General features: G+C 42.1%; 1 protein-coding gene across 4 annotated transcripts in view; it reads right to left on the bottom strand.

Annotated features, from left to right (window-relative positions):
• LOC108621902 (Fanconi anemia group J protein homolog) overlaps positions 1-12,613 on the bottom strand; it is a 46,250-nt gene extending 33,637 nt beyond the window's left edge. The window contains exons 1-3 of one of the 4 annotated variants that reach the window (XM_026812611.1): positions 12,500-12,613; positions 11,992-12,171; positions 11,799-11,910 (exon numbers count right to left, since the gene is read on the bottom strand). In XM_026812611.1, the coding sequence (XP_026668412.1) occupies positions 11,799-11,910; positions 11,992-12,171 (292 nt within the window). In that variant the 5' untranslated portion in view covers positions 12,500-12,613. Of the gene's footprint in view, positions 1-11,798; positions 11,911-11,991; positions 12,172-12,278; positions 12,396-12,499 lie in introns of those variants that run through there. The other 3 variants (XM_026812678.1, XM_026812591.1, XM_018019864.2) reach the window with 3 other exon arrangements.
• Positions 12,614-12,822: the final 209 nt, after the last annotated feature.

The following is a 12,822-nucleotide window of genomic DNA, read 5'->3' as shown; positions in this document are numbered from 1 at the left end:
AGTCAGTTGTTTCTTCCAACTTCGTGCATGCACACCAAATACGAGAAAGTTTTCTTTGGGTTACTGCTGCTTACCGTAAGAGTACATGCAAATCTTAAGTCACCATAATTTTTCAAAAAACTCATGAATTGATTTAAAATTTTGCAGGTAGCTTTTTAATAGTAATAGGAATCTATAATAACAAATTCAACGTGCTAACATTGAATTAGAAAAATAAACGAATAAATATGTGTGCGTTCGCACATGGAGTGTGCAGGGGAGCATTAATTTTCTTCGCAGAGAATTTTGTTTCCCGCACGTCGCACTCAGGGCAAGCGATGCACGAATTCTTGAATCGGCGCATCTTTCTTGATGATGCTTCAACCGTCAAGGACCGCCCAAAGCGCGTTCTTACCCTCTGTATTATGTACTCGCGTAACAATGAAAATCTTCACTCTTTCCCTATATCTCATTTTTCCCTTTGCACTAATTCTAGTCGCCGAATCTCATTCTGCACACAGCCAGAGAACTCTTTGGTTCAAAGAGAATATCGTGACGATATCGGTCAGGCTTACGATTACCCAAAAAGATTTTATCTCATTTGAGGAATCCAGTGAATGAATTTAGACATAAATTCGATTAAGATCATAATTGACTCCATTTAAAAATCCAATAAACCAATTTATATCTGTTCAGATAATAAAACAAATTAGCCTAAATTTGATCGAGATCATAAGAAAATAATATGTAACGGGAGCGAAAAGTTTTTCGATACGCGCAGACGGGTACCAGAAACCGAAGCCAGACAACAAAAGGGTACGAGCCGAAGGAAAGGGATAAATATTCGATAGTTTTGCATGGAGGTTCATCGACGTGAAGGCGGCATTGTTTCCCACTGGAATCCTGGAGAAAACCCAAGCCTCGCATCTCTGCCTTTCGCCCCTACACTCCGACTCCTTTCCCAGCATTTTTTAATTTCCATTGTCGTCGACGTACCTCCTACCGGATGCACCGCGAACGCCCACGACCAGCCACTTCAACCCTCACCCATCTACCGACCACCCCTTTTCAACCACCCCCCTCTATCTCTCTCTCTTTCTCAACGCGCAGAGACGTCGCGATAAGCTCGCGCCGAGAGTAATCTTCACCCAGCACAACTTCCAGCATCTACACCCTCTTTCAAAAGGGAGTTTCACGATTCCAAATTGAAGACACTCGATGACACTCAAATGATTTGTAATACAAGGAATTTTGTAATACAACATATAAAGTTATTATTCCAAGTTAACTCGTTACTTATTCTCGCTTGAAGTCTCAAAGACGATTTTTAATAAGTATCTCGAAAACTGTTTAAATATGTTGGAACGAAAATTTAATAGAACGGGTTAAACCGAAAAAGAGAAATGAACGAATGCTTTTATGAGAGATGCGTGCGAGAGCTTTTCGCTCTTTGCAGATGCTCGTCTCTCCTTTGTGCAACGCGTTTAAACATCTCTACGCAACCGATTTTAATAAAACTGCCTCTTTGCAGCTAACTTTTTCACCTTTCGATGTGGCTTTGCTTTTGACTATCCTTTGAGGTAGTTTTTAAACACGTCTCTCTTTATAGCAATTTTTAATTCAAATTCATTAAGTTCTATATTGGTAGTGTACGATTTGATGATGGGATCTTATTCAATGATCAAGAAATAAAAATCGAGATGATTGTCATTCGAATAATTCGTTGCGATTAAACCCTGTATGATTAAACGTATTTTTTCAACTGTAGGGATGGTTTTTCATGAATATTTCTAAGAGTATAAATTCGTACTTCGAGGACACCCTGTGTGCAGGGTTCTGCTCCGAGCTAACCCCAGCAGAGAGTTGAGAACGTCTCCATCAGATGGAGGCACGAATATCGCGGACGGTCGATAGGGGAAACGGGAGAGGACCTTGGTGACCTTGAAAAATGAATCCAGGGGACTTACATCGATCCGGGGGTCAGTCGAGTGTGGGAAAGCACGGAGGGCCCGAGGATCCCTCAAGAGGTACGGGCGGGTTGCTCGCGGATCGCCGCGATCGCAGTGACCAATTAAGAGAATTAAGGGTCATTAATTAGCATCCGCTTCCGCGGCGATTCCCTCGCGCTGTGGGCACATTATTCGCCGAAGAACCATTGCCTCGGATTTGCCAAGAATTTTCTCACCTAGCGTTGTAACAAGTTTCGAGGAACACCAATGTCTGAGGCAAGGAAAAACCTTTGTAAAACAAGCAAACTTTGCGCAATTCTAAAGATTCTATGGGAAACCGAGAAATGATTGGATCCTCCTTGTGGAATGATCTTAATTTGCAAAATAGGGCATTTCCAATGTGAATTTAAAATACTAAAAATGTATCGATTTCTTTAAATAAGTGTATTACACTTTTGACGTCTTATTTTCTACTAACGTATTGAATATTCGGTCTAACTGTAATCAAAGGAAACTCTTCACTTTTATCACTAGCTGTTCAGGGGTGGAAGAAGTTTGACGTGTGAGACATCACTCAAACTACTTTAACGTTCCCGAGGAGCTTAAAGGAAGAAGGCGAACCGAGCAGAAAGTTTCGCTTGTGTGTTACACGCGTGTTTTCCAAAGTTCTCTGTACTTAATTCGCGGTACTTGAAAGTTTTCCTCAAGTATACGTAGTATATACACTTCGGAGGAAGATTTTTCAATGGTACAGTCGATACCGACAATGGACTTACGAAGACCTACCTAGTATATTCGAGACTGAAATGAAGAAACCTTCTTCTAGAACCGCGGATTTCCGCGACGGCGAGGCAAGGAGCGTTTGGAAAAAAATTTTAATTGCGACTTCCTCGTTTAATCTTCAAATATTTGTAGAGAGAACCAAGTTTTATTTGAATCCTTCGACTTTCAATGGCAAATGTTTCTTTGCCAGAAATATAGTTTCAAATCTCATATCATAAATTCAGATACTAAACGATCTCATAACATCTAAACTCACTGCGCTCGCAATAAAATGTATTCGAAAATCATAAATAAATTTTTAAAAATTCATCGAAGACATTCTGGATCGGTTTAACCTTAAGGCAGGTTTAAATAAACCTCGCAATGAGTCGTCTAACCAATGATGGTAAAGAGTGGTGCCGCAAAGAGACGAAGGAAAAGAATACGGCGGAGCTCGATTTTGCGGGAGCAAAAGGGGAAAGAGAGTAGGAGAGAGCGGGCCGATTAGCCGTGGGTGAAACGAGGAGAAAAGAGCAGGAGGTGAGAGGACGGCGAGGGGTGGGGGGGGGGATGGCGAGGGCAGAAAGAAGGTGGGCGGCATCCTTTGATCTTACGCACACACGCTGCTGGAAAAAGGACACGCGCATATCTTCCGCAAAGACCCAATACATATTCATGATCACGGTGTGCGCGCGCACGTACGCGCAAAAACCGGCGTGCACTTACACTCGCGAGCGGCCGTCTTCCCGGGGCCTTTTGTTTAACGTCGTGTGCACGCATATTGTGCGTGTGCACGCCATAAATTTGTATGGCCGCGCGAGAGGGGTGGAGCGCGTAGAATGCGCGCGGGAGAACTTTCTGCACTTAACTGAGAGAGGGTGTCTCGACCCACCCCCTTTCGCGGTTCGCGAGTCGATCGAGAAAGCTTCCGATAATGAAACGGCGTGCTGGACACGTTGCCAGATGCACGAGAATCGACGAGCTCGTTCAGCAATTGAAACAGCAGATTCCGTTAATAGAAATATGAGACAGCGATTTAGTTTCTAAAGCACTCAAAAATAATTTATTACCATCTCCTACTTGCAATCGTATTTCCTCGAAATGTTGGCACTGTATCAGAAGCGTTTTTCGAAATTCTATTTTCGAAAGTTCCTTTGGTACACGCGTGTGTTATCGTAACTTTACACATAGTTTTCCAAACACGTTCTATCAAAACGTTTGATACCTCGCGAGGTTTCTCTTCAAAAGAAAAAAAATACAGAGGAAAAAAAGCGTTTCACGCAATCCCCCGTCGAATTTCCCTTTTCCGTCCGTTCTGTTTAGTCGCTACAGGATGTGGGGTAAAAAAAAAAAAAAAGAGAAAAACATTTTTATATCGTTGAACACACAGAGAGGGTGGCAAACACGAGAACCGAAAATCTCGATTCCGTTCATTCAGGTAACTACGAAATTCATTGTCAGATATACTGTTCTGCTTGATGCGGGGGAAGATTGAACGTTACAGCGGCGATTAAAAAGCCGATTTGATTGACGCTTCTCGAGCGAACGCTCGCTTCTATCAGCTATTTATTTATTTAGACGATTCACCCCGCTTCTGCAGTTAATTCAGTAAACTGAGTTCCCGTGTTCGACGCTTCCACTCGATCGAGATCGGAAAGCGAAATAAAAACCGGCTCGATGAACAATTTCGTTAGACTAAACTATTTTTCACAGTTCTTTTTGTTTCGACCTGGAAAACCTCACTGCGTTTCGCTGCTGTATCGAAAATAACTTCCACGGACGATAGACTAAGTTCGAGACGGTTCATATAAAAAATTGATGGACCTTGGGCTCGTTAAATATTATCATTAATTAAATGCAAATTCGTCTCGCAAAACGAGGTATCCTTGTAAAATACAATTTGCATATCGACAACTGCAATTTGTTCGATCGATCGACCGAGATTAACGAATCCTGGGCCCATTCTAAGATACCATAAAGATTTCGATGCATTATAATTGAAAGCAAGGAAGCTTGAGAATTTATCTGTGTGCCCCAAAAAAACGATTTACCACCAGTTCGAATCCGTTTCGAATCGGTAGTAGGAACGTTAATCGGCTGCAAGTGGCGATAGATCCGTTTTCGAAGCGAGGAGCCGAGCTCGGCGCGGCGATTCAGCGACGAGAAAAATTGCTCGCGGAGAGAGCAGCTCGGCGTGAATTGGCTGGAGAGCCGGGGCGCCTGGCGCCCGCAATTTACCTGCCGAAACATTTCCGGTCGAACGAAAAACGGCCGCCGCCGGATTCTCTCATGCTAACGCACAGGGACGGGGCTAGACAACACGATCGATTCCACGTGAATTACATCAGGGAATGCGCGGTCGAATTCGTCGGACGAGCCAATTCACCCGGGGCTCCGCGGGATCATTCAAGGCCAACAGTCAATTTATCCCCGAACGGTTTATACGCGTCATTTTTCATTAACTCCGAGCACCGCGGAGTAGAAAGGAACACGATCATGCTACGTTCCCGAGGGCATGATGGTTTTATGGAAATTAGAGCTGGATCCTCGGTGAAAGTTACTTTCCAGGTCATTTTACGTTACGCCGATTAATATTAGAATACCAAATACAACGAACAATAACTATTACCCCCGAACTTTTAACTGACATCAAATCAAGTACGTAACGAAGGACGAGAACAAGTCTCTACTGGTTACTTCTCATTTGTCAATGGACGCACGCGTATCAGGATAGTTAAATGCCAAGAGAAATTCGATCTAAATCACATTTACATAAAACGTTTCACATATTCATCCTGCATATTCGAATAAATCGTTTTGTTTTGCATAAAAACGCGTAGCGTATTCATAAGCAATCGAGAGGAGTGTGTAACTCGTGAATTTGATGTATCATCGGGGCGAGGAACTGGATCGAGATTGCACGCTCGGTTTGGCCGGCCGGTCCAGGATCTCTCTCCTCGCTTCCGAGAAAGGATTCGCGATTCAAAAAGGGCGCCGCTGCCGCTGCCACAGATTCCAGACGACCCCGCGATCTTACATAATTCCGCGCGCCCTGCGAGAACAGATCCGTCCGCAGAATCGTCCCGCTTCCAGGAGTTTCTAGCGGCCCTAACGATTCCAGATAACCGGACCCCGGTTCCGAATAGGATATCTCCCCGGCGTCTGCCCCCTTCCGATTCTTTTAATCCGCCGTTCCAGAAATTCGGGGCCCTTCACCCTTCCTCCTTTTTTTCCTCATAGTTTTTATCTTCAGCGGTTTCGAGATATAAAACGGGCTTCAAAGATCCTGCTCTCTATGCAATATTAATAAACGCTGAATCTGAGCTGTATCACAAAAATTGAATTTATGGGTTCTGGTGAATTTTTTAAAGAACAGATGATAAGTGAAGGGAAGAAGAGATCGACGAATCAGTCGAAGGAGAATGTAACGCGGAAAAGACGGAGGGGTGGGGGATCGAACCGGGGACCGTACAAAGGGAAGGAGCCCAAGAACGTTGGGGACCACCCGAGAGAAGAGTTGAGGACTGGTTGGGAACCGGCGGCGCACGCCATATCTTTGGGGGGTCCCTTATCTGCCGCGTCTGCCCGGGACCAAGACCTGTCCGCGGACCTTTTGCTCCCGCGGCCATTCTGCATCCTATTATCGATCAATGGCTCTCGCTCGCATAACATCGCTCCGCGAAAACATCATTTTTGAGAGATCTTCGAGTTTAACAATTTTCGAGGAAAACGAGATATAATCAACCAATTCATTTGTAGTTATGTGACACCGATTGCATTTGCAGTTTTGTCGATTGTATTCGTCCGATGGAATCAGTTATTCTTTTTGGATAAAAAAATAGATGAAACAAAAGTGAAAAAATCGACGAACGAACAAAACGGTCGCAAGTGCTGCGAAAAGGAGGAACGTTTGAAGGGGGTAAAAGATCTTGGAGGCAGTCGAAACTAGCGAAAAAGGGAGATAGTGTAGGAGAGTACGTTGCCGGCGAAAGCGAGTAAAGGAAGACAAAAGCCGAGAGAAAATCGAAAGGGGGAGCAGCGCGCGAAAGGAGGGCAACAGAGATCGAGAGATAGATAGACAAGAACGGAGGAGAAACTGGCGCGCCGAAAGAGAGGTGGGGTTGGTTCTCTGTGTGCACAGGGGTTGAAGCGAGACAGATTCCTCATTGTGAAGAAAGCCGTATGCGTACGTAGAAGACGTGAGATCCGTTGGACCCGCATGCGGACCTTATTGTGTCCCAAAAGAGCGTATACGGTAGGTACCTTAATGTCGGCACGGATGAAAGCGTGGGCCCTCCTTTGTCTTTCGTTCGTGAAGCTGCCACAGCAAGTAGCGTGCTCTGCGGGTAGCCCTGCACCATTCCGAGACTACCGTTCTTCCCCTTGTTCTTGTCTCACTCCGACTACGCCCGAACAATCTTTGTCCTCGTCGCGATCCTTTTTCGCGAAATCGTCAACGTTAGAACCGATTTTTCTCGTCGGAGAACGTGCATGATCGCGATTATTATTCGGCGCTAAGCGGCTTCTGATTCGCGAAAAGAATCGCTCAACTCTGAACGACCCAGGCGAACGATTATTTGGACCACTGCCCTAATTTCGAGATTCTTACGAGAATCTATGATGAGTTTCGTGAATTCTTCAAAACATTCGTTCCTCTATTAAATTCAAGATGATTTTCCAATGATTTAGCATTGGATATATTACGCACGAGAGTTGTTAAAATTTCAACATATTCCCTTGTGAATCGTTTTCACGAAAATCTGAGAAACGCGTAATGCCAATCAAGTAACGTGATCCACCGAAAATGTATAATACAGGAAAAAATTGTACTGTCACTCAAATATTCTATTTCAAAGTTAACAGATTTTCAGTTTGTACGTTTCAACGTCGTACCTGCCATCCGTTTCCATTACCCCGTCCAAGAAGTATTTTAATAAATAGAAGAGAGAAATTTCACTGAGAACAGACTATTGTTTCGATTTCTGTTCACAGTAAAATTATAAGTTCGGCAAGTATAATAATTAACAAAGTGTCAAAGTTTTACAGAAACGCCAAGTTTGATTCGACGGGCACTATAATAATTATAAAGAATCGAATAATTTATACGGCTATAGGAAAAGTTTGATTGAGCGTTTGAGGATTAGGGAACGGTGGTACCGCGGTTGGTACCTCTCGTCGCACAAAAGGGGTTATTAATGTCGGAACGTCATAGAAGAGCGTCTTGCGAGTTGCATGCTGAGGCGCAAAGACGATTCACGGCGACGAGGACGACGGCTGCCCGGGACATAATATATAATTCCTACGTTCACCGATAATTATTGTGACTCGGCAAGTTTACCCGGAGCACAATGGGCGAAACCTATTCCAGGCTCTCGTTCGTACCGCGCTCGCCTCGTTATAAAGTGACATTAGCCGGCATGCGATCCCGCGATAAACTTTCGAAATTTATACCCTCCTCGAACCACCCCTCGCGACATTCGCTCTCGTTACTGTTTGTTCCTTCGAAAGATTCTTTCGTAATTCACGAGACTCTCCATACCGCTGATCAACGTCTCACTGAACACGTGCAAACAATTTCATTACAACTGCACTACAGTTTTTGTACGCAAAATAAAATCATTCGATATCATTTAATAACTGCAATACGTATTCACTTGTATTTGCAGATGTTCGAGAGCCTTGGAAATTGGGAATTTTCGTCAGGTCCATAAATTTGTTTTGTAATATGGGAATTAGGAAATGATCAATGTCCTCATTCACAAAATGACTAGCCTCTGACGTATGACTGTAATGACGATGCTACGTGTTCCACATGGGAATCTTTTCGGAGCCTTTCAGCCTCAATTATCATATTTAAATTCAGATTTTTGATCATTTCTAGAACCTACGTGCTCGATTTTTACAATAGTTACCTAAAATAAAATTGAACTCTCTCCACGTTGAGATTTAAGAATCTCTGCATGATTACTAAACATCTAATTTTGTGCAGTTTAAATGATAAAATCTATCTAGAACGTGTTTTCTAAACTACCCTAACGGTTATATTTCTGAATCCATAATCTAACGATGTTGCCAATAACTACAATGACAAACCGGAAGAGTTTGTAAACGATTATATGAATGAGAAAAAGAGGAAAGCAGAGCGATAAATCAGAGTTCACCCTTGATGGTCACCGTATCGATTAAACCAACGTGAAGGGGACAATTTCAACCGTTCGGTGGATATCAAATGATTTATTTCCGGTCTCGCGGGGCACACGAATTTACAAGTTTCGGCGGCTAGCAGTACCACTCGACCTCCGACGGTGGAGCGTGACAGTGGCTGCTTTTTAAAGGAGCCAGGAGGAATTATAAACCGGGAAAAAGGAGCATGTTCGTGCACGGGGACGCACGCTGTCATGACTAACGCTAATCGAGACAACCTCCCGTCTCTCTCGCTCGCCTAATTACGAATGCGTACTACAAAACGTATCGAGTGTCGCGCGACACGAGCGTTGAAATCAAAGTAGAATGAGCACGCGCCTTCTCTTATCACGTTTGGAAAACTACAAAATCAATCGAATTAAATTCAATCATTTTTTCGTGCAATAATTAACAGAGTAAGACTGATATTACTCTTCAAGTAAAAACTGTATAATTATTCTATTTAAATCGAGAATTTAATGCTCAGCAAATATGACGTGCCAGGCTAACGTTTTACGTATGCATGAATAAAATGCGAAATAAAATTTCTACACAATTCCTACATAAAATCTGCAGTTCAATCGTATTGAACGTTTCGCTGATGCGATTTTGTGAGTGAAATCAGTGCGTAACACCTTTTCCCTGAACGCTGTCACGGATATGCGAGGGAAACCGGAACGGCACACGCGTTGCGCATCGGAAAGGTAGCAATTAATCCCAGGATTTCCTTCCTACGCGGCACGTTCGATCCACCGAGCGGAAAGTGTACCCGATAATTCCAGATTCACGGGGACGATGTCACGAGAGAAGGAAGAGAAGGCGGAGGAGGAAACCGGGGAGGTTCCATCCGTATCTCCGGAAGCGGAACGAGCTATATGTAGAATGCATTGTCGTTGCGAATGAAAGAGAAAATGTGTAGAAATAATGAATCCGATAAACTAAACATTTCTCGTAAGCAAGTCCGTACATCTCATTCTGTAATACGATCTAATGAAACGTTGAGATCGTGGTTGGTGATAGTACAACTCAATATCTGAATCATCGTGAATGGTGACTCGACTTTGTCACCCCTAGGAATTTTGGGAGAGACAATAGACCAAGTTCTCTCATCGGATAAGAAATTACGCGATCGTCGATAGTAAACCACTCACTTTTCCTACGCGAACCACGAGTAGCATCATACGACAGATTGCCCTTTTCCATATGCAAAATAAAATTGATATAATAAACTGTAAAATAAGTGTACAAGCTTTTATACACTCATTTACATAAAACGATTTTTTGTTTGAAATTCGTACGATATCCTAGACAAGATTTGTGGACGTGGTGATTTGTCTACTGCCTCAATCAACGTTTCAGTGAATTCACGAGGAATGTACAATCTTAACGGGGGAGATTCGAATGCTACATAAATATTGCTGTATAATTTAGGTACGATACGATTTCGTACCCTCGAATCGACTCTTAACGACAGTTTCCACTTTCAGGGAAAACCACACGATAGGCCGGCGAGCGATTATGCAAATGCGAGATAATAAGGAGAGCAAGTCGCGGATTTACCTGAAAAGGACGCGCGTCGTCCTTTCGCGAACTGGTACGAGGCGATCGCGACCGAGGCCCGATTCTAATTGTTTTAGGAATTGCACAATTAGCGACATGCACCGAGGGACGGGCACGGAACAGCTACGTAAGGGCTAACACGAATGCTCGAATAATTTAAATTAATAGAACGGTCAATAGCCGGTTCAAATCCCTAACGAAACTTCTTTAACGTCCTTGATTACACGCTTGGTACTTCGCGCACGTCACGTGAATTCCACGTTCCCAAAGATACTTTAAATTACAGTAAATTATGTGGCAATCAGCACGGTTGGTATATCTAAAGGATACTTTTTCGTATATCCTTATAACTTGATACCAACGGCTTACATTATTACAACTTAATATCGAACACAGATAAATTGTAGCACACAGATTGCGGATTTTATACGTATTTGGAACGTAGAATATCAAAACTCGTATGCATTTCGCAATGTTTAAATGACAACAGAATTTGCACGTCTTAAATTGATACATTTATAAAAATCCACAATCTGTTATAAATCGAGAAGATAGCACAAGATATGAAGTTCTGCATGCAAAATATATTTATTCACATTATCCTCCTCGAAGGCAAGTAATGAATTTTAGACGATCTCTGCCTATACTCCAAGTTTCCTTAAAACTTATAATACTTTAACGGACGTTTTCGCGGAGGGACTTTCGCGTCTCTCGTTAGACATTTTCGTGACACGTTAAGAAATTGTTTGGCGACGTGCTTTTAAACTTTCGATAAGCAAGAACTCCGGGAAACTTTAATAGAAATACGGGAACTAATAATCTCGATCTTACTCGCGCGTCACCGAAGGTCCAAACACGAAATGGGACATAATTGGTGACGCTAAACTAATACAAAAAATATATGGGCAAAGATATCGTAATGTACACAAGCTTGAGCATGTATACATCTCGTTGCTAGGCGGAGATCGTCTCGTGCATACAAAAAAGGATTAATGACTTGGCATGCATATGTTACTTGCTCAATTCTTGAATATTAATGTTATCATATTCTTGTTTCTATTATGACTTCTAATTATGTATTCTAAATCTTTATATCAACTACTTGAACCACTGAACGTTATAACTTTTTAATGAACATTTGAAATTCTATTATAAATGTCAATGTCAAATAATTGTTAAAGCACTGACGTTCATAACAGTACAGTAATTTGTATATCTCCATGATTCAGATGATGATCTGATAACATTATTTATCACAGATCATTATTTGCTGAATAGGAATTTAAAACCACTGACGTTTATTATCTTATCTTCTGTCATGCTATATCTTTCAATCAAAATTTGTAAAAAATTGTTTAAACTCACCATGGTACCAGTCCTGCCAAGCCAGAGAACTGCACAGAAGAGCTAACGTCTTGCCACTGCCTGTCGGACTCTCCAATAAGCAATGCTGACTTTTCTTACAGCCTTCTATCACCTGTAACAAATATAATGCTCATTAATAAACCATGTTTCCTTGTTCGCAAGCAAACTGTGTCTCAATTACAGAAAAACTTACCCTGGACATTAATGCTATTTGACACTTGTAAGGTGTAGGTAAGGGAAACTGGACTTTGACTCCAGATATTGTCAGCGTTTTGCCTTCAATCACCTCAGCCATTTTCATCCTCTTGGGTGCAGATGGTTCTTCGTCACTTGAAATATCTATAACAATAGGTTCTTCTTGTGTAGAGGACATCTACAACAAACAACACACATGCCAAATGTAACATCGTTCAAAATGCACGAATTAAACGAATATTGTTTGAACTAAAGCCTAATAAATGCTTCATTATATATTCTTACACAACAAGGAAATCGGTTAATGTCATGTCGAAATCTTTAAGAAACGATACACGAAATCTTTCGTTTTCGCGCTACCTCAAACGTAAACCATAACCTCACAAATATCACGTGTACTTTGCCCTACTACGATATCCAGTTACGTTTTCCATTCAAATATGAACAAACCGAGGACTTCGTAAGGCACGGTTTTTAAAATTGAAATATATTAGAATCGTACTTACGTTCAATTCAATTCTTCTTGCCGTACGTGTTCCTAGTTCAATCACTTTGGAATAACTGATTACCAGGCGCGGGGCGCTTCAAATTGTATTAACGGTAACGAAAGAATGACCAATCGCGCTCTTGTCTTCACAGTTAATAAGTATGTATTGTAAGCGCCTATTGATGATTAACTCCGATCGTCATCGATGTTCAAATTCCTTCTATCACACTTCTTCTTAGATATTATTCACTGTTAATTATGTTTTCACGGGAAATAGAAAAAAAGCTTGATTGATTCACAGAGTTTTCGTTCCCGAGCAATGATCACGTTTATAGTATAAAA

The sequence above is a fragment of the Ceratina calcarata genome, unplaced genomic scaffold, assembly GCF_001652005.2.
Source record: "Ceratina calcarata isolate Rehan_Ccalc_2016 unplaced genomic scaffold, ASM165200v1 scaffold1, whole genome shotgun sequence".
Taxonomy (NCBI): Eukaryota; Metazoa; Arthropoda; class Insecta; order Hymenoptera; family Apidae; genus Ceratina; species Ceratina calcarata.
Note: the sequence above shows the minus strand (reverse complement) of the source record. Positions and strands in the feature narration are given on the sequence as shown.